Source organism: Triturus cristatus, chromosome 3_1 (assembly GCF_964204655.1).
Source record: "Triturus cristatus chromosome 3_1, aTriCri1.1, whole genome shotgun sequence".
In the NCBI taxonomy this organism is placed as follows: Eukaryota; Metazoa; Chordata; class Amphibia; order Caudata; family Salamandridae; genus Triturus; species Triturus cristatus.
The window spans coordinates 13,391,358-13,413,390 of record NC_140583.1 but is presented as its reverse complement, the minus strand read 5'-3'; the positions used below and the strand labels follow the sequence as shown (position 1 = coordinate 13,413,390).

General features: G+C 54.6%; 1 protein-coding gene across 3 annotated transcripts in view; it reads left to right on the top strand.

The window, feature by feature from the left end:
- Positions 1-640: 640 nt before the first annotated feature.
- Positions 641-22,033, top strand: part of SLC39A13 (solute carrier family 39 member 13) — a 211,673-nt gene continuing 190,280 nt past the window's right edge. For 2 of the 3 annotated variants that reach the window (XM_085646548.1, XM_085646550.1), the window contains exons 1-3: positions 641-724; positions 15,018-15,303; positions 15,395-15,508. In XM_085646548.1, coding sequence (XP_085502674.1) covers positions 15,057-15,303; positions 15,395-15,508 — 361 coding nt within the window. In that variant the 5' untranslated portion in view covers positions 641-724; positions 15,018-15,056. Of the gene's footprint in view, positions 725-8,046; positions 8,070-15,017; positions 15,304-15,394; positions 15,509-22,033 lie in introns of all 3 variants that reach the window. The other variant, XM_085646549.1, reaches the window with a different exon arrangement.

Genomic DNA, 22,033 nt, shown 5'->3' with positions numbered 1-22,033 from the left:
AATTGGTGCATTTTATAGTTTTTTTCCCTTTTCCTCTTCTTTCTTTTGTTTTATTGAAGGGAGTAGGTGCCTCTGTCCATCAGATCATTCTTAACCAGGCCGGGCTTTACTTCCTGGGGTGGTCTCCATTTAGCCATGGTCCGGCCACAGTCCCTCCCCTGGGGTAAAGGGGAGCAGCACAAGGTCTTGGGGTACAAGCAGTAGCTTCCAGCTGGGGAGATCTAGTACGCACGTGCCTCTTCCCCACTCAACATATTCCGGTGCGGGCTCCTATTGGCCGACGCTCCGGAAGTGCTGCGCTCGCGCCCCCTCACGTGCACCCGTGTCTGCTCTCTCTGGGCCCCCGGGGAAATGTCTCGAAGACACGTTGCCCTGTTGTTCTATGCGCACTATTAGGACTCTCGGGCTCCTATTGGTCGACGCTCCGGAAGTGCTGGCCCCGCGCCCCTCGCGTGCGCACACACGTGTCCTGCCCTCTCTAGTCCCCCTGGATCCGCGGCCGGAAATGCGTCCCCCTCACTGGTCCGTGCTGCGCCGCGGCCAGACTCGCAGGTTCCGGCCTGGGGGCGGAGGCGGCTGAGACGTGGCTGCTGTGGCCGGGGCAGAAGGGGGCGGGCCCGGGAGAGAAGGGGCGGGATCCGGGCGGGGACCAGGGCTGGAGGCCGGAGCCGGGGAGCAGAGAGAGGCTGGATGGCAGGGGCAGACTGGAGGAGCGCGGGGCACGGTAAGGGAGCTGGGACCCCGTCCGGGAGTGACCCCATACTAACCCCCCCAAGCCGGGAGTGACCCCCATACTAACCTCCCCGGCAGGGAGTAACCCCCCCATACTAACTCCCCTTTAAGGGAGCAAGGACCCCGGCCGGGAGTGACCCCCATACTACCCCCCCCCCCAGCCGGGAGTGACCCCCATAGTAACCCCCCCCCGTAAAGGAACAGGGACCCCAGCTAGGAGTGACCCCCTCACCACCCAGTATGGTAGCACCGGACCCCAGTAGGGGGTGAACCCCTTACCTCTTACTGTAGTTATTCTCCCCCATCCCCCCCACAGCAGTTACTGAAGTTGTACTGCCCCCCAGTAAGAAAGCAGCGGGTCCCAGGTGGTACTGAACCCCCCCTCCCACAACTTGCTGCAGTTCTACTGCCCCCAATACTTCTTTCACAGCGACAAATTACTGTAACGACTGACCCTCCCTAGCAGAGCACCCCCCTCCAGTGTGACTTATTCCATCACACTGACCCTCCAGTCTGAACCCCTCCAACCCTGACTGACCCCTCCCCAGCAGAGCATGCCCCTCCAGACTGACCCCCCTACAACACTGACTGACCCCTCCCTAGCAGACCATGCCCCTCCAGAGTGACTTATTCCATCACACTGACCCTCCAGTCTGACCCCCCTCCAACCCTGACTGACCCCTCCCCAGCAGAGCATGCCCCTCCAGACTGACCCCCCTACAACACTGACTGACCCCTCCCTAGCAGACCATGCCCCTCCAGAGTGACTTATTCCATCACTCTGACCCCCTCCAACCCTGAATGACCCCCCCCAGCAGAGCATGCCCCTCCAGACTGACCCCCCTCCAACCCTGACTGACCCCTCCCCAACGACCCCTCCCCAGCAGAGCATGCCCCTCCAGACTGACCCCGCCTACAACCTTGACTGACGCCTCCCTAGCAGAGCAAGCCCATTCAGAGTGACCAATTCCATCACACTGACCCTCCAGTCTGACCCCTTCCCAACCCTGACTGACCCCTCCCCAGCAGAACATGCCCCGCCAGACTGACCTCTTCCATCACACTGACCTCCCAACCCAGACTGGCCGTCTAGATGGACCCCCCCTAGCAGAGCATGCCCCTCTAGAGTGACCCCCCTCCAACCCAGACTGACCCTTCCCTAGCAGAGCATGCCCCTCTAGATTGACCCCCCTCCAACCCAGACTGACCCCTCCCTAGCAGAGCATGCCCCTCTAGAGTGACCCCTCTCCAACCCTGACTGACCCTCCCTTGCAGAGCATCCCCCTCCAGTGTGACTTATTCCATCACACTAGCCCTCCAGTCTGACCCCCCTACAACTCTGGCTGGCCCCTCCCTAGCAGAGCATGCCCCTCCAGAGTGACTTATTCCATCACTCTGATCCCCTCCAACCCTGAATGAGCCCCCCAGCAGAGCATGCCCCTCCAGACTGACCCCCCTCCAACCCTGACTGACCCCTCCCCAGCAGAGCATGCCCCTCCAGACTGACCACCCCTGCAACCCTGACTGACGCCTCCCTAGCAGAGCAATCTCATTCAGAGTGACCTATTCCATCACACTGACCCCTTCCCAACCCTGACTGACCCCTCCCCAGCAGAACATGCCCGCCAGACTGACCTCTTCCATCACACTGACCTCCCAACCCATACTGGCCGTCTAGATGTACCCCCCCTAGCAGAGCATGCCCCTCTAGAGTGACCACCCTCCAACCCAGACTGACCCCTCCCTAGCAGAGCATGCCCCTCTAGAGTGACCACTCCCTAGCAGAGCATGCCCGTTTAGAGTGAACCCTCTCCAACCCTGACTGACCCGTCCCTAGCAGAGCACCCACCTCGAGTGTGACTTATTCCATCACACTGGCCCTCCAGTCTGACCTCCCTCCAACCCTGACTTACCCCTCCCCAGCAGAGCATGCCCCTCAAGACTGACCCCCCCTACAACACTGACTGGTCCCTCCTCAGCAGAGTATGCCCCTCCAGACTGTCCTCTTCCATAACACTGAACTCTCCCAACCCAGACTGGCCCTCTAGACGGACCCCTGCCTAGCAGCGCATGCCCCTCCAGACTGACCCCTCCCTAGCAGAGCATGCCCCGCTAGAGTGACTAATTCCATCACCCTGACCCTTCAGACTGACCCCCCTCCAACCCTGCCTGACCCCTTCCTAGCAGAGCATGTCCATCTAGACTGACCCCCCTCCAACCCTGACTGACCCCTCCCTAGCAGAGCATGCCCCTCCAGACTATCCTATTCCATAACACTGAACTCTCGCAACCCAGACTGGCCCTCTAGACGGACCCCTGCCTAGCAGAGCATGCCCCTCCAGACTGACCCCTCCCTAGCAGAGCATGCCCCTCCAGACTGACCCCTCCCTAGCAGAGCATGCCCCCGACTGACCCCTCCCTAGCAGAGCATGCCCCTCCAGACTGACCCCTCCCTAGCAGAGCATGCCCCGCTAGAGTGACCCCCTCCAAACCAGACTGACCCCTCGCTAGCAGAGCATGCCCCTCTAGAGTGACCACTCCATCCTTGACTGACCCCTCCCTAGCAGAGCATGCCCCTCCAGACTGACCCGTCCCTAGCAGAGCATCTCCCTCCAGTGTGCCTGATTCTATCACACTGGCCCTACAGTCTGAGCCCCCTCCAACCCTGACTGACCCCTCCCCAGCAGAGCCTGCTCCTCCAGACCGACCCCCCCCCTCCAACCCTGACTGACCCCTCCTTAGCAGAGCATGCCCCTCCAGACTGTCCTCTTCCACCACACTGAACTCTCCCAACCCAGACTGGCCCTCTAGACGGACCCCTGCCTAGCAGCGCATGCCCCTCCAGACTGACCCCTCCCTAGCAGAGCATGCCCCTCCAGACTGACCCCTCCCTAGCAGAGCATGCCCCTCCAGACTGACCCCTCCCTAGCAGAGCATGCCCCGCTAGAGTGACCCCCTTCCAACCCTGACTGACCCCTCCCTAGCAGAGCATGCCTCTCTAGACTGACCCCTCCCTAGCAGAGCATGCCCCTCCAGATTGACCTCTTCCATCACACTGACCTCCCAACCCAGACTGGCCCTCTAGACTGACCCCTCCCTTGCAGAGCATGCCCCTTCAGTCTGACCCCCTCCAACCCTGATTGACCCCTCCCTAGCAGAGCATGCCCCGTTAGTGACACCCCCTCCAACCCAGACTGACCCCTCCCTAGCAGGGCATGCCCCTCTAGTGTGACCACTCCATCCTGACTGACCCCTCCCTAGCAGAGCATGCCCGTTTAAAGTGACCCCTCTCCAACCCTGACTGACCCCTCCCCAGCAGAGCATACCCCCCCAGACTGACCCCCCCCCTCCAACCCTGACAGACCCCTCCTTAGCAGAGCATTCCCCTCCAGACTATCCTATTCCATAACACTGAACTCTCGCAATCCAGACTAGCCCTTCTAGACGGACCCCTGCTTAGCAGAGCAAGCCCCTCCAGACTAACCCCTCCCTAGCAGAGCATGCCCCTCCAGACTGTCCCCTCCCTAGCAGAGCATGCCCCGCTAGAGTCACCCCCCTCCAAACCTGACTGATCCCTCCCTAGCAGAGCATGCCCCTCCAGAGTGACTTATTCCATCACTCTGACCCCCTCCCTCCAACCCTGACTGACCCCTCCCTAGCTGAGCATGCCCCTCCAGACTGACCACCCTCCAACCCTGACTGACCCCTCCCTAGCAGAGCATGCCCTTCCAGAGTGACCTCTTCCATCACACTGACCCCCAACACAGACTGGTCCTTCAGACTGACCCCTCCAGAGTGACCCTCTCCATCCCTGACTGGCCTCTCTCTAGCAGACCATGCCCCTCCAGACTGATCCCTGACTGACCCCTCCCTAACAGAGCATGCCCCTCCAGACTGACCCCTCCATCCCTGACTGATATCTCCCTAGCAGAGCATGCCCCTCCAGACTGACCCCTCCAACCCTGACTGACCACTCTCTAGCAGAGCATGCCCCTCCAGAGTTACCCCCCTCTAACCCAGTCTCACTCCTCCCCAACCCAGACTGACCCCTCCATAGCAGAGCATGCCCATCAAGAGCGACCACTTACCTCACACTGACCCTCCAGACTGACCCCTTCCATAGCAGATTATGTCCCTCTAGAGTGACCTCTTCCATCACACTGACCCCCACAACCCAGACTGACTCCTCCAGACTGCCCCCTTCAACCTAGATTGACCCCCTTTAACCCATACTGACCCCTCCCTATCAGAGCACGTCTCCCCAGAGAGACTTCTTCCATTCATTTCATTGACTCCAGCCAACCACGACTGACCCCCTATCAGATCATGCCCCCCAGAGTGACCATACACTCAACCTGACTTCTACAAACTTAGCTCTAACTTGCACTGCCTCCACCCCCACGTAACATGTACCCAACACAAACGGAATCCTAATTTACGATGAACAACCTTCATACCTCAGCCAACACAAATCGAAACCCTACAGAACATGTTTGGGTCACTCATCGTAACCGCTCAACACCAATTGAAGCACTGAACCCACCCACAACTTGACCCCTCCCACCCTGTACCCTAACTTACACGTATCCCCTATTCAACCTATTCATTCACTATAAACTCAACTCTTAGGTCCACTGACCCCCCCCCACCCTACATACTGAACCCTATATCTCGCCTAACCTGACCCCTCAGCTCAGACAGACCCGACCCACTAGCATGCCCGTTCTGGTACACCCTCTCCCCATTCATGATCGCTCCATCCAAGCGCCAAAAGCCATTCCTAATTGCAGACTTTGCGCTACACCAGAAAGCTCTCTTCCAGACTCATCGCCTCCCCCATAGTTCACCTCGACCCCACTCGAACATTCTATTAACCCTTGTCCTCCCTGTACCCTTACTGACCCCATGCTCTCACCCTATGCCACCCAGCCCTCCGGTGCCGCCTGTGACCCGTAGCTGTGCTTTTCTGACCCCTTGTTGCCTCTCCCATACCTTGCTTTGCCCTCTTACAGGCCTGCTTAGCCCTCCTCACCACCCACCCCCTGCTCTCTCTATGCTGTCCTGTTGTATTCTGGTGCAGCCCCGTAGTGCCCCCCGACCTCTACTCCCGTTCCACACCTCCCAACTCCTGGACTGCCCCCCTTGACTCCTGGACTGCCCCTCCTGGACTGCCCCTCCTGGACTGCCCCTCCTGGACTGCCCCTCCTGGACCGCCCCTCCTGGACCGCCCCTCCTGGACCGCCCCTCCTTGACCGCCCCTCCTTGACTGCCCCTCCTTGACCGCTGGACTGCCCTTGTGGACTCTTGGACTGCCCTCGACTCTTGGACTGCCCTCCTTGATCCCTCGAATGCCCACCTTGACTCCTGGACTGCCCTCCTGGACTGCCCCTCCTTGACTCCTGTACTGCTCCTCCTTGACTGCCCCTCCTTGACTTCTGGACTGCCCTTGTGGACTCTTGGACTGCCCTTGTGGACTCTTGGACTTCCCTCGTGGACTCTTGGACTTCCCTCGACTCTTGGACTGCCCTCCTTGACCCCTGGACTGTCCACCAGGACCCCTGGACTGCGCCCCTGGGCTGCCCCCCTTGACTCCTGGACTGCCCCCCTTGACTCCATGACTGCCCTCCTGAACCCATGGACTGCCCTCCTGAACTGCCCTCCTGAACCCTTGGACTGCCCTCCTGAACCCTTGGACTGCCCTCCTGAACCGCTGGACCCCCTGCATGGACCCCTGGACGGTTCTCCCGGCCTCCTGGACTTCCCTCCCAGAGTGCCCTCCTGAACCCCTGGACTGCCCTCCTGAACCCCTGGACTGCCCTCCTGAACCCCTGGACTGCCCTCCTGGACTGCCCTCCTGGACTGCCCTCCTGGACTGCCCTCCTGGACTGCCCTCCTGGACTCCTCGACTGCCCTCCTGGACCCCTCGACTGCCCTCCTTGACTCCTCGACTGCCCTCCTTGACTCCTCGACTGCCCTCCTTGACTCCTCGACTGCCCTCCTTGACTCCTCGACTGCCCTCCTTGACTCCTCGACTGCCCTCCTTGACCCCTGGACTGCCCTCCTTGACCCCTGGACTTCCCACCTTGACCATCCCTCCTTGACCCCTGGACCACCCTCCTTGACCCCTGGACCACCCTCTTTGACCCCTGGACCACCCTCTTTGACCCCTGGACCACCCTCCTTGACCCCTGGACCATCCCTCCTTGACCCCTGGACCATCCCTCCTTGACCCCTGGACCACCCTCCTTGACCCCTGGACCACCCTCCTTGACCCCTGGACCACCCTCCTTGACCACCCTCACTGATCCCTAGACCACTCTCACTGAACCCTAGACCACCCTCCTTGACCTCTGGACTGCCTACGTGCACCCCTGGACTGCCCTCCTTGACCCCTGGACTGCCTGGCTGGACCCTTGGACTGCCCACCTGAACACTTGAACTGCCCTCCTGAACCCCTGGACCCCCTGCTTGGACCCCTGGACAGTTCTCCTGGACTTCCCTCCCAGAGTGCCCTCCATGACCCCTGGACTGCCCTCCATGGCTGCCCTCCTAAACCCCTGGACTGCCCTCCTTGACTCCTGGACTGCCCTCCTTGACTCCTGGACTGCCCTCCTTGACTCCTGGACTGCCCTCCTTGACTCCTGGACTGCCCTCCTTGACTCCTGGACTGCCCTCCTTGACTCCTGGACTGCCCTCCTTGACTCCTGGACTGCCCTCATTGACTCCTGGACTGCCCTCATTGACTCCTGGACTGCCCTCATTGACTCCTGGACTGCCCTCCTTGACTCCTGTACTGCCCTCCTTGACTGCCCTCCTTGACTCCTGGACTGCCCTCCTTGACTCCTCTCCTGGACTGCCCTCCTTGACTCCTGGACTGCCCTTCTTGACTGCCCTTGTGGACTCCTGGACTGCCCTCCTTGACTCCTGGACTGCCCTCCTTGACTCCTGGACTGCCCTCCTTGACTCCTGGACTGCCCTCCTTGACTCCTGGACTGCCCTCATTGACTCCTGGACTGCCCTCATTGACTCCTGGACTGCCCTCATTGACTCCTGGACTGCCCTCATTGACTCCTGTACTGCCCTCCTTGACTCCTGGACTGCCCTCCTTGACTGCCCTCCTTGACTCCTGGACTGCCCTCCTTGACTCCTCTCCTGGACTGCCCTCCTTGACTCCTGGACTGCCCTTCTTGACTCCTGGACTGCCCTTCTTGACTGCCCTTGTGGACTCCTGGACTGCCCTCCTTGACTCCTGGACTGCCCTTGTGGACTCCTGGACTGCCCTTGGTTGACTATATGTGCTGTTATCTTACACAGGCTTTCCAGTCACTTGTAACCATGTGAGTTGTACTTCCCTGTGCGCTCCTGCATTAGTGCACACTAAACCCTGTCTGCTCTTCCATAAGGGTTCACCCTGTATGCTCTTTCCTTAGTGCCTGTCCACTGTGAGCCTGTCCACTGTGAGCCTGTGCTCTTTCCTTAGTGCCTGTCCACTGTGAGCCTGTGCTCTTTTCTTAGTGCCTGTCCACTGTGAGCCTGTGCTCTTTCCTTACTGCCTGTCCACAAGAACCTTGTTTAATAGTTCCTTATTTCCTGTACACTGTAACCCCATATCCCCTGTGTTTAGTGCCTGTACACTGTAACCTCATATCCCCTGTGTTTAGTGCCTGTACACTGTAACCCTGTATGCTGTTTCTTTAGTTCCTGTACACTGTAACCATGTACACTCTTTCATCAGGGCCTGTACACCGTAACCCTGTGTGCTGTTTCTTTAGTGCCTGTACACTGTAACCCTGTGTGCTGTGTCTTTAGTGACTGTACACTGTAACCCCGTGTGCTGTTTCCTTATCGCCTGTACACTCTAACCCTGTGTGCTGTTTCTTTAGTGCCTGTACGCTGTAACCCTGTGTGCTGTTTCTTTAGTGCCTGTACACTGTAACCCTGTGTGCTGTTTCTTTTGTGCCTGTACACTGTAACCCTATGTGCCATTTCTTTTGTGCCTGTACACTGCAACCATGTGTGCAGTTTCTTTTGTGTCTGTACACTGCAACCATGTGTGCAGTTTCTTTTGTGCCTGTAGACTGTAACCCTGTGTGCTGTGTCTTTAGTGCCTGTACACTGTAACCCTGTGTGCTGTTTCTTTTGTGCCTGTACACTGTGCCCCTTTCCATGTTTCTTCTCCGCATTAACGGTGTAGTTTCTGCCTCCTGAACTAACTGTGCCCTCTTTCCATGTTTCTTCTCAGCATTAGCGGTGTAGTTTCTGCCTCCTGAAGTAACTTTGCCCTCTGTCCATCTTTCTTCTCCTGCATTCACAATGCACTTTCTGCCTCCTGAATTAAGTGTGCCCACTTTTTTCATGTTTCTTCTCAGCATTAGCTGTGTAGTTTCTGCCTCTTGAACTAACTGTGCCCTCTGTCTATGTTTCTTCTCCACATTAGAGATGTTTCTGCCCCTGAATTAACTGTGCCCTCTGTCCATGATTCTTCTCCGCATTCGCGGTGTTTCTGCCTCCTGAATTAACTGTACCCTCTGTCCATGTTTCTTCTCCGCATTAGCGGTGTTTCTGCCTCCTGAATTAACTGTGCCCTCTGTCCATGTTTCTTCCCCGCATTAGCGGTGTAGTTTCTGCCCCTGAATTAACTGTGCCCTCTGTCCATGATTCTTCTCCGCGTTAGCGGTGTTTCTGCCTCCTGAATTAACTGTGCCCTCTGTCCATGTTTCTTCTCCGCATTAGCGGTGTTTCTGCCTCCTGAATTAACTGTGCCCTCTGTCCATGTTTCTTCTCCGCATTAGAGGTGTTTCTGCCCCTGAATTAACTGTGCCCTCTGTCCATGTTTCTTCTCAGCATAAGCGGTGTAGTTTCTGCCCCTGAATTGACTGTGCCCTCTGTCCATTTTCTTCTTCGCATTAGCTGTGTAGTTTCTGCCTCCTGAATTAACTGTGCCCTCTGTCCATGTTTCTTCTCCGCATTAGCTGTGTAGTTTCTGCCTCCTGAACCAACTGTGCCCTCCTTCCATGTTTCTTCTCCGCATTAGCGGTGTAGTTTCTGCCTCCTAAATTAACTGTGCCCTCTTTCCATGTTTCTTCTCCGCATTAGCGGTGTAGTTTCTGCCCCTGAACTAACTGTGCCCTCTTTCCATGTTTCTTCTCCGCATTAGCAGTGTAGTTTCTGCCTCCTAAATTAACTGTGCCCTCTTTCCATGTTTCTTCTCAGTATTAGCAGTGTAGTTTCTGCCTCCTGAATTAACTGTGCCCTCTTTCCATGTTTCTTCCCAGCATTAGCGGTGTAGTTTCTGCCTCCTGAATTAACTGTGCCCTCTTTCCATGTTTCTTCTCAGCATTAGCGGTGTAGTTTCTGCCTCCTGAACTAACTGCCCTCTTTCCATGTTTCTTCTCCGCATTAGCGGTGTAGTTTCTGCCTCCTGAATTAACTGTGCCCTCTTTCCATCCATGTTTCTTCTCCGCATTAGCTGTGGTTTCTGCCTCCTGAACTAACTGTGCCCTCTGTCCATGTTTCTTCTCCGCATTAGGGGTGTGGTTTCTGCCTCCTGAATTAACTGTGCCCTCTTTCCATCCATGTTTCTTCTCCACATTAGCTGTGTGGTTTCTGCCTCCTGAATTAATCGTGCCCTCTTTCCATCCATGTTTCTTCTCCACATTAGCTGTGTGGTTTCTGCCTCCTGAATTAATTGTGCCCTCTTTCATCCATGTTTCTTCTCCACATTAGCGGTGTAGTTTCTGCCTCCTGAATTAACTGTGCCCTCTGTCCATGTTTCTTCTCCGCATTAGCGGTGTAGTTTCTGCCTCCTGAACTAACTGTGCCCTCTGTCCATGTTTCTTCTTGGCATTAGCGGTGTAGTTTCTGCCTCCTGAATTAACTGTGCCCTCTTTCCATACATGTCTCTTCTCCACATTAGCTGTGTGGTTTCTGCCTCCTGAATTAACTGTGCTCTCTTTCCATACATGTTTCTTCTCCACATTAGCTGTGTGGTTTCTGCCTCCTGAATTAACTGTGCCCTCTTTCCATCCATGTTTCTTCTCCACATTAGCGGTGTAGTTTCTGCCTCCTGAATTAACTGTGCCCTCTGTCCATGTTTCTTCTCGGCATTAGCGGTGTGGTTTCTGCCTCCTGAATTAACTGTGCCCTCTGTCCATGTTTTTTCTCGGCATTAGCGGTGTGGTTTCTGCCTCCTGAATTAACTGTGCCCTCTGTCCATGTTTCTTCTCGGCATTAGCGGTGTAGTTTCTGCCCCTGAATTAACTGTGCCCTCTGTCCATGTTTCATCTCAGCATTAGCGGTGTAGTTTCTGCCTCCTGAATTAACTGTGCCCTCTTTCCATCCATGTTTCTTCTCCGCATTAGCTGTGTAGTTTCTGCCCCTGAATTAACTGTGCCCTCTTTCCATCCATGTTTCTTCTCCGCATTAGCTGTGTAGTTTCTGCCTCCTAAATTAACTGTGCCCTCTTTCCATCTATGTTTCTTCTCCACATTAGCTGTGTGGTTTCTGCCTCCTGAATTAACTGTGCCCTCTGTCCATGTTTCTTCTCCGCATTAGCTGTGTGGTTTCTGCCTCCTGAATTAACTGTGCCCTCTGTCCATGTTTCTTCTCCGCATTAGCTGTGTGGTTTCTGCCTCCTGAATTAACTGTGCCCTCTTTCCATCCATGTTTCTTCTCCGCATTAGCTGTGTGGTTTCTGCCTCCTGAATTAACTGTGCCCTCTGTCCATGTTTCTTCTCCGCATTAGCTGTGTGGTTTCTGCCTCCTGAATTAACTGTGCCCTCTTTCCATCCATGTTTCTTCTCCGCATTAGCGGTGTGGTTTCTGCCTCCTGAATTAACTGTGCCCTCTGTCCATGTTTCTTCTCCGCATTAGCTGTGTGGTTTCTGCCTCCTGAATTAACTGTGCCTCTTTCCATCCATGTCTCTTCTCCGCATTAGCGGTGTGGTTTCTGCCTCCTGAATTAACTGTGCCCTCTGTCCATGTTTCTTCTCCGCATTAGCTGTGTGGTTTCTGCCTCCTGAATTAACTGTGCCCTCTGTCCATGTTTCTTCTCCGCATTAGCTGTGTGGTTTCTGCCTCCTGAATTAACTGTGCCCTCTTTCCATCCATGTTTCTTCTCCGCATTAGCGGTGTGGTTTCTGCCTCCTGAATTAACTGTGCCCTCTGTCCATGTTTCTTCTCCGCATTAGCTGTGTGGTTTCTGCCTCCTGAATTAACTGTGCCCTCTTTCCATCCATGTTTCTTCTCCGCATTAGCTGTGTGGTTTCTGCCTCCTGAATTAACTGTGCCCTCTGTCCATGTTTCTTCTCCGCATTAGCTGTGTGGTTTCTGCCTCCTGAATTAACTGTGCCCTCTCCTCTGCCCATGTTTCTTCTCCGCATTAGCTGTGTGGTTTCTGCCTCCTGAATTACCTGTGCCCTCTGTCCATGTTTCTTCTCCGCATTAGCTGTGTAGTTTCTGCCTCCTGAATTAACTGTGACTCTTTCCATCCATGTTTCTTCTCCGCATTAGCGGTGTGGTTTCTGCCTCTGAATTAACTGTGCCCTCTTTCCATCCATGTTTCTTCTCCGCATTAGCTGTGTGGTTTCTACCTCCTGAACTAACTGTGCCCTCTTTCCATCCATGTTTCTTCTCCGCATTAGCTGTGTGGTTTCTGCCTCCTGAATTAACTGTGCCCTCTGTCCATGTTTCTTCTCCGCCTTAGCTGTGTGGTTTCTGCCTCCTGAATTAACTGTGCCCTCTGTCCATGTTTCTTCTCCGCATTAGCTGTGTGGTTTCTGCCTCCTGAATTACCTGTGCCCTCTGTCCATGTTTCTTCTCCGCATTAGCTGTGTAGTTTCTGCCCCTGAATTAACTGTGCCCTCTTTCCATCCATGTTTCTTCTCCGCATTAGCGGTGTAGTTTCTGCCTCCTGAACTAACTGTGCCCTCTTTCCATCCATGTTTCTTCTCCGCATTAGCGGTGTGGTTTCTGCCTCCTGAATTAACTGTGCCCTCTGTCCATGTTTCTTCTCCGCATTAGCTGTGTGGTTTCTGCCTCCTGAATTAACTGTGCCCTCTGTCCATGTTTCTTCTCCGCATTAGTTGTGTGGTTTCTGCCTCCTGAATTACCTGTGCCCACTGTCCATGTTTCCTCTCCGCATTAGCTGTGTAGTTTCTGCCTCCTGAACTAACTGCCTCTTTCCATCCATGTTTCTTCTCCGCATTAGCGGTGTGATTTCTGCCTCTGAATTAACTGTGCCCTCTGTCCATCCATGTTTCTTCTCCGCATTAGCTGTGTGGTTTCTGCCTCCTGAACTAACTGTGCCCTCTTTCCATCCATGTTTCTTCTCCGCATTAGCTGTGTGGTTTCTACCTCCTGAATTACCTGTGCCCTCTGTCCATGTTTCTTCTCCGCATTAGCTGTGTAGTTTCTGCCTCCTGAATTAACTGTGCCTCTTTCCATCCATGTCTCTTCTCCGCATTAGCGGTGTAGTTTCTGCCTCCTGAATTAACTGTGCCTCTTTCCATCCATGTTTCTTCTCCGCATTAGCGGTGGGATTTCTGCCTCTGAATTAACTGTGCCCTCTGTCCATCCATGTTTCTTCTCCGCATTAGCTGTGTGGTTTCTGCCTCCTGAACTAACTGTGCCCTCTTTCCATCCATGTTTTTTCTCCGCATTAGCTGTGTAGTTTCTGCCCCTGAATTAACTGTGCCCTCTTTCCATCCATGTTTCTTCTCCGCATTAGCGGGGTCGTTTCTGCCTCCTGAACTAACTGTGCCCTCTTTCCATCCATGTTTCTTCTCCGCATTAGCGGTGTGGTTTCTGCCTCCTGAATTAACTGTGCCCTCTGTCCATGTTTCTTCTCCGCATTAGCTGTGTGGTTTCTGCCTCCTGACTTAACTGTGCCCTCTGTCCATGTTTCTTCTCCGCATTAGCTGTGTGGTTTCTGCCTCCTGAATTAACTGTGCCCTCTTTCCATCCATGTTTCTTCTCCGCATTAGCGGTGTGGTTTCTGCCTCCTGAATTAACTGTGCCCTCTGTCCATGTTTCTTCTCCGCATTAGCTGTGTGGTTTCTGCCTCCTGAATTAACTGTGCCCTCTTTCCATCCATGTTTCTTCTCTGCATTAGCTGTGTGGTTTCTGCCTCCTGAATTAACTGTGCCCTCTGTCCATGTTTCTTCTCAGCATTAGCGGTGTAGTTTCTGCCCCTGAACTAACTGTGCCCTCTGTCCATGTTTCTTCTCCGCATTAGCTGTGTGGTTTCTACCTCCTGAATTAACTGTGCTCTCTTTCCATCCATGTTTCTTCTCCGCATTAGCTGTGTGGTTTCTGCCTCCTGAATTAACTGTGCCCTCTGTCCATGTTTCTTCTCCGCATTAGCTGTGTGGTTTCTACCTCCTGAATTAACTGTGCCCTCTTTCCATCCATGTTTCTTCTCTGCATTAGCTGTGTGGTTTCTGCCTCCTGAATTAACTGTGCCCTCTGTCCATGTTTCTTCTCCGTATTAGCTGTGTGGTTTCTGCCTCCTGAATTAACTGTGCCCTCTGTCCATGTTTCTTCTCCGCATTAGCTGTGTGGTTTCTGCCTCCTGAATTAACTGTGCCCTCTGTCCATGTTTCTTCTCCACATTAGCTGTGTGGTTTCTGCCTCTTGAATTAACTGTGCCCTCTCTCCATCCATGTTTCTTCTCTGCATTAGCTGTGTGGTTTCTGCCTCCTGAATTAACTGTGCCCTCTCTCCATACATGTTACTTCTCTGCATTAGCTGTGTGGTTTCTGCCTCCTGAATTAACTGTGCCCTCTGTCCATGTTTCTTCTCCGCATTAGCTGTGTGGTTTCTGCCTCCTGAATTAACTGTGCCCTCTGTCCATGTTTCTTCTCCGCATTAGCTGTGTGGTTTCTGCCTCCTGAATTACCTGTGCCCACTGTCCATGTTTCCTCTCCGCATTAGCTGTGTAGTTTCTGCCTCCTGAACTAACTGCCTCTTTCCATCCATGTTTCTTCTCCGCATTAGCTGTGTGGTTTCTGCCCCTGAACTAACTGTGCCCTCTGTCCATGTTTCTTCTCCACATTAGCTGTGTGGTTTCTGCCCCTGAACTAACTGTGCCCTCTGTCCATGTTTCTTCTCCACATTAGCTGTGTGGTTTCTGCCCCTGAACTAACTGTGCTTTCTTTCCCAATCGATGGCTGCTGCTTTTTTGTGCTTATTGTTTATGGGGGATCAGCGCCAGCATTCGCCGCACATTAAGGATGTGAATGCTTTCTTCAGCTTCTGCCCCTTCATGAATTGTATTTTTTTCCCAGTGACTCATCTGTGGTGTCCAGGGTTGAGTGGCTCTTAGGATGGTGTCAGGCCACGTTCTCCGAGCTGTCCCTCTTCTTCTGATCCAGGTTCTGGGCTGCTGGTCTTGCACCCCCAGCTTGACTCGACGTTGTGAGAAGGATGCTTCATCGTGGGAGGACCTCTTCAGCGAGGAGCGCCTGGATGCTTGGCTCTGCTCTCTGATTGGTTCCATGTTGGTGGGGCTCAGTGGAGTTCTTCCCCTACTGGTGATCCCCATTGAGGCCGGAGCAGCACTGAAATCTGAAGGTAAGGGCACGCGCTTTCCTCTTAGCCACTGGCTCAAAAGACTCTGCTCTACCTGTCACTAATCACCCTCTGACTCCACTTCTCCTGTTAGGTGGGTCCCAGCGCTTGAAGCAGCTTTTAAGCTTTGCAATCGGTGGTCTTTTAGGAGACGTGTTCCTGCATCTTCTCCCAGAGGCATGGGCCTACACCTGCAGCGCCACCATAGGTGAGGCATTTCAACCTTGACCTTTTCTGTATAAGTCCTCGAGACAAGCATAGCACGAGCTCTTTTCAGATTGTACTAACCTACCTCAGAAATAGATATAATACTATGATCAGAGATGGGAGGAGAACCAGGAAAGAGCTTTGCAGAGATACTTAAAATAGATCCATGTGATTAAAGTCACTTTATTTTTGGAGTTAGCATTCACGTTCTTTCTGCACTTTATGACAACCGTTTCCCCTACCAGTCCTCAGACTTCTCTCTTCCTGTGGGACTGACCATTGACCAGAAGCTAGAGGGGGAGGGAGGGACTCATTGCTGCAGAGACTGAAGGGGCTGACCTGAAGCTAGAGAGTGAGAGGAGGGACTCATTGCTGCAGAGACTTTAGGGGCTGACCTGAGGCTAGAGAGGGAGGGACTCACTGTTGCAGAGACTGAAGGGGCTGACCTGAAGCTAGAGAGGGAGGGAGGGACTCGATGCTGCAGGGCCTGACCTGAGGCTAGAGAGGGAGGGAGGGGGGACTCATTGCTGCAGAGACTGAAGGGGCTGACCTGAAGCCTGAGAGTAAGGGGTCTCGAGGCAGCAGGGACTGAAGGGGCTGACCTGAAGCTAGAGAGGGAGGGAGGGACTCATTGCTGCAGGGATTGACCTAAAGCTAGAGAGGGAGGGAGGAGGGACTCATTGCTGCAGAGACTGAAGGGGCTGACCTGAAGCTAGAGAGGGATGGAGGGTCTCATTGCTGCAGAGACTGAAGGGGCTGACCTGAGGCTAGAGAGGGAGGGGGGACTCATTTCTGCAGAGACTGAAGAGGCTGACCTGAAGCTAGAGAGGGAGGAAGGACTCATTGCTGCAGAGGCTGAAGGGGCTGACCTGAAGCTAGAGAGGGAGGAGGGACTCATTGCTGCAGAGACTGTAGGGGCTGACCTGAGGCTAGAGAGGGAGGGACTCACTGTTGCAGAGACTGAAGGGGCTGACCTGAAGCTAGAGAGGGAGGGAGGGACTCGATGCTGCAGGGCCTGACCTGAGGCTAGAGAGGGAGGGAGGGGGGACTCATTGCTGCAGAGACTGAAGGGGCTGACCTGAAGCCTGAGAGTAAGGGGTCTCGAGGCAGCAGGGACTGAAGGGGCTGACCTGAAGCTAGAGAGGGAGGGAGGGACTCATTGCTGCAGGGACTGACCTAAAGCTAGAGAGGGAGGGAGGAGGGACTCATTGCTGCAGAGACTGATGGGGCTGACCTGAAGCTAAAGAGGGATGGAGGGTCTCATTGCTGCAGAGACTGAAGGGGCTGACCTGAGGCTAGAGAGGGAGGGGGGACTCATTTCTGCAGAGACTGAAGAGGCTGACCTGAAGCTAGAGAGGGAGGAAGGACTCATTGCTGCAGAGGCTGAAGGGGCTGACCTGAAGCTAGAGAGGGGGGGGTGGACTCATTGCTGCAGAGACTGAAGGGGCTGACCTGAGGCTAGAGAGGGAGGGGGGACTCATTGCTGCAGAGACTGAAGAGGCTGACCTGAAGCTAGAGAGGGAGGAAGGACTCATTGCTGCAGAGGCTGAAGGGGCTGACCTGAGGCTAGAGAAGGAGGGAGGGACTCATTGCTGCAGAGACTGAATGGGCTGACCTGAGGCTAGAGAGAGAGGGAGTGCGTACTCATTGCCGCAGAGACAGAAGGGGCTAACCAGAAGCTAGAGAGGGAGGAGGGACTCATTGCTTCAGAGACTGAAGCGGCTGACCTGAAGCTAGAGAGGAAGGGAGGTACTCATTGCCGCAGAGACAGAAGGGGCTGACCTGAAGCTAGAGAGGGGGGGTGGACTCATTGCTGCAGAGACTGAAGGGGCTGACCTGAAGCCTGAGAGTAAGGGGGTCTCGAGGCAGCAGGGACTGAAGGGGCTGACCTGAAGCTAGAGAGGGAGGGCGGGACTCATTGCTGCAGGGACTGACCTAAAGCTAGAGAGGGAGGGAGGGGGGGGACTCATTGCTGCGGAGACTGAGGGGGCTGACCAGATGCTAGAGAGGGAGGAGGGACTCATTGCTGCAGAGACTGAATGGGCTGACCTGAAGCTAGAGAGGGATGGAGGGACTCATTGCTGCAGAGACTAAAGGGGCTGACCTGAAGCTAGAGAGGGGGGGTGGACTCATTGCTGCAGAGACTGAAGGGGCTGACCTGAAGCCTGAGAGTAAGGGGGTCTCGAGGCAGCAGGGACTGAAGGGGCTGACCTGAAGCTAAAGAGGGAGGGAGGAAGGACTCATTGCTGCAGAGACTGAAGGGGCCGACCTGAAGCTAGAGAGGGACTCATTGCTGCAGAGACTGAATGGGTGACCTGAGGCTCGAGAGGGAGGAGGAACTCATTGCTGCAGGGACTGAAGCGGCTGACCTGAAGCTAGAGAGGGAGGAGGGACTCATTGCTGTAGAGACTGAAGGGGCTGACCTGAAGCTAGAGAGGGATGGAGGGTCTCATTGCTGCAGAGACTGAAGGGGCTGACCTGAGGCTAGAGAGGGAGGGAGGAGGGACTCATTTCTGCAGAGACTGAAGGGGCTGACCTGAGGCTAGAGAGGGAGGGAGGGAGGGACTCATTGCTGCAGAGACTGAAGCGGCTGACCTGAAGCTAGAGAGGGATGGAGGGACTCATTGCTGCTGAGACTGAAGAGGCTGACCTGAGGCTAGAGAGGGAGGGGGGGACTCATTTCTGCAGAGACTGAAGGGGCTGACCTGAAGCTAGAGAGGGAGGAGGGACTCATTGCTGCAGAGACTGTAGGGGCTGACCTGAGGCTAGAGAGGGAGGAGGGACTCATTGCTGCAGAGACTGAAGGGGCTGACATGATGCTAGAGAGGGACGGAGGGAGGGACTCATTGCTGCAGGGACTGACCTAAAGCTAGAGAGGGAGGGAGGAGGGACTCATTGCTGCAGAGACTGAAGTGGCCGACCTGAAAATAGAGAGGGGGGGGGGACTCATTGCTGCAGAGGCTGAAGGGGCTGACCTGAAGCTAGAGAGGGGGGTGGACTCATAGCTGCAGAGACTGAAGGGGCTGACCTGAAGCTAGAGCGGGGAGGTGGACTCATTGCTGCAGAGACTGAAGGGGCTGACCTGAAGCTAGAGAGGGGGGGGGACTCACTGCTGCAGAGACTGAAGGGACTGACCTGAAGCCTGAGAGGAAGGGGGTCTTGAGGCAGCAGGGACTGAAGGGGCTTACCTGAAGCTAGAGAGGGAGGGAGGGGGGGGGACTCATTGCTGCGGAGACTGAGGGGGCTGACCAGATGCTAGAGAGGGAGGAGGGACTCATTGCTGCAGAGACTGAATGGGCTGACCTGAAGCTAGAGAGGGATGGAGGGGGGGGGACTCATTGCTGCAGAGACCGAGGGGGTTGACCAGATGCTAGAGAGGGAGGAGGGACTCATTGCTGCAGAGACTAAAGGGGCCGACCTGAAGCTAAAGAGGGAGGGGGGGACTCATTGCTGCAGAGACTGAAGGGGCTGACCTGAAGCTAGAGAGGAAGGGAGGGAGGGACTTATTGCTGCAGAGACTGAAGGGGCCGACCTGAGGCTAGAGAGGGAGGGAGGGACTCATTGCTGCAGGGACTGACCTAAAGCTAGAGAGGGAGGAGGGACTCATTGCTGCAGAGACTGAAGGGGCTGACCTGAGGCTAGAGAGGGAGGGAGGGACTCATTGCTGCAGAGACTGAAGGGGCTGACTTGAGGCTAGAGAGGGAGGGAGGGGGGACTCATTGCTGCAGAGACTGAAGGGGCTGACGTGAGGCTAGAGAGGGAGGGAGGGGGGACTCATTGCTGCAGAGACTGAAGGGGTTGACCTGAAGCTAGAGAGAGAGAGAGGGAGGGACTATTTGCTGCAGAGATTGAAGGGGCCGACCTGAGGCTAGAGAGGGAGGGAGGGACTCATTGCTGCAGAGACTGAAGGGGCTGACCTGAGGCTAGAGAGGGAGGGAGGGACTCATTTCTGCAGAGACTGAAGGGGCTGACCTGAGGCTAGAGAGGGATGGAGGGGGGGGGGACTCATTGCTGCAGAGACTGAAGGGGCTGACCTGAGGCTAGAGAGGGAGGAGGGACTCATTGCAGCAGAGACTGAAGGGGCTGACCTGAGGCTAGAGAGAGGGAGGGAGGGAGGGGGGACTCATTGTTGCAGAGACTCGCCTGAAGGTGGTCAGGGATGAGAATGGGGGATGTTGCATGTCAAAGGAGACACGTCTTGGTGGGAGGCGCGTGGTCACATGGCCATGGCCCATTAGCACCCCTTTCGTTCCCATTATGCACTTTGTGTATATTTTCCCTTTCAGAACACTGCTCTTAAAGCAACAAGCAGTGGCAAGCCAAGAACAGGAAGATGCGCCTACCATGACCTCCGCCTTGGTGGTGTCAGCCGGATAGGCAGATCTGCAGCCCCCCGAGCTTACCCCCTGACACTGGCCCACCTCCCATTTGTCCACAAAGTGTTTCCTCCCTGCAGATTGGGCGGGTTCTGGTCTAACAGGTCTTGTTCTGATGATCACCCCTGCTGTTGGCGAGCTACCGTTTATGCTGTTGTTATATTTAAAATCATAGCTATGCTATAAACTGCAGTAGAGAATTTGTGCAGAAAGATGTCTTAAGCAACATATGACTGTTGTTGCAGTTGCTTGATGGCATTGACGGTGATTATATGTCCTAAATGTAATGACCTTGCAAGTGTCACCATATAATAGATTAGTGCTGGCAGGCGTCAAGCGTGGACTGTTTAAAGGCTCTCTGTGCAATATTTGCCACAGCGGTTATTGGGGTGCCCACCAAGAACCCCGCCAGGCATGGAGCTTATTTGACACAAGTCCAGGTGTTAGAAACGATGCTGCTGTGGATTTTTTGTGTCTACTACAGAGAAGCGCTCGGTTTGAGCCGGGTTAGTTTTTGGGAGGAGGTACCCATTGGGTGGAGTCATTCTCAAATGGTCAGAAAGAGGTTTTCGGGCTGAGTGGAGATTGTCATGTGATTTGTGGTCTACTGAGCAGGCATTCTTGTTACATGTGCGTCTCCTTCGGGCAGCTTAGGTGTGTGGTTTGCATATGAGCAACTATCTCTAGCCCCTTTGACTTCTGAAAACGCAGGTTGCACCTGCGTCACATGCTTGGTTCAGAGATGCTCCGCTATGGCAGTGTGCCTGGCTGTGTTAGTTTTGGCTCCTCTTAGGTAGGCATAGCTTGTGTGCCTGGCTGTGTTAATCTTGACTCCTCTTAGGTAGGCGTAGCTTGTGTGCCTGGCTGTGTTAGTCTTGTCTCCTCTTAGGTAGGCGTAGCTTGTGTGCCTGGCTGTGTTAGTCTTGTCTCCTCTTAGGTAGGCGTAGCTTGTGTGCCTGGCTGTGTTAGTCTTGCCTCCTCTTAGGTAGGCGTAGCTTGTGTGCCTGGCTGTGTTAGTCTTGTCTCCTCTTAGGTAGGCGTAGCTTGTGTGCCTGGCTGTGTTACACTCTTGTCTCCTCTTAGGTAGGCGTAGCTTGTGTGCCTGGCTGTTAGTCTTGACTCCTTAGGTAGGCGTAGCTTGTGTGCCTGGCTGTGTTAGTCTTGGCTTGTCTTAGGTAGGCATAGCTTGTGTGCCTGGCTGTGTTAGTCTTGTCTCCTCTTAGGTAGGCGTAGCTTGTGTGCCCGTCTGTGTTACACTCTTGTCTCCTCTTAGGTAGGCGTTGCTTGTGCCTGGCTGTGTTAGTCTTGTCTCCTCTTAGGTAGGTATAGCCTGTGTGCCTGGCTGTGTTAGTCTTGTCTCCTCTTAGGTAGGCGTAGCTTGTATGCCTGTCTGTGTTACACTCTTGTCTCCTCTTAGGTAGGCGTAGCTTGTGTGCCTGGCTGTGTTAGTCTTGTCTCCTCTTAGGTAGGCGTAGCTTGTGCCTGGCTCTGTTACAGTCTTGTCTCCTCTTAGGTAGGCGTAGCTTGTGTGCCTGTCTGTGTTACACTCTTGTCTCCTCTTAGGTAGGCGTAGCTTGTGTGCCTGGCTGTTAGTCGTGACTCCTTAGGTAGGCGTCGCTTGTGTGCCTGGCTGTGTTAGTCGTGTCTCCTCTTAGGTAGGCGTCGCTTGTGTGCCTGGCTGTGTTAGTCTTGTCTCCTCTTAGGTAGGCGTAGGTTATGTGCCTGGCTGTGTTAGTCTTGTCTCCTCTTAGGTAGGCGTAGCTTGTGTGCCTGGCTGTGTTAGTCTTGACTCCTCTTAGGTAGGCGTAGCTTGTGTGCCTGTCTGTGTTCCACTCATGTCTCCTCTTAGGTAGGCGTAGCTTGTGTGCCTGTCTGTGTTACACTCTTGTCTCCTCTTAGGTAGGCATAGCTTGTGTGCCTGGCTGTGTTAGTCTTGACTCCTCTTAGGTAGGCGTAGCTTGTGTGCCTGGCTGTTTTACACTCTTGTCTCCGCTTAGGTAGGCATAACTTGTGTGCCTGGCTGTGTTAGTCTTGTCTCCTCTTAGGTAGGCATAGCTTGTGTGCCTGGCTGTGTTAGTCTTGCCTCCTCTTAGGTAGGCGTAGCTTGTGTGCCTGGCTGTGTTAGTCTTGTCTCCTCTTAGGTAGGCATA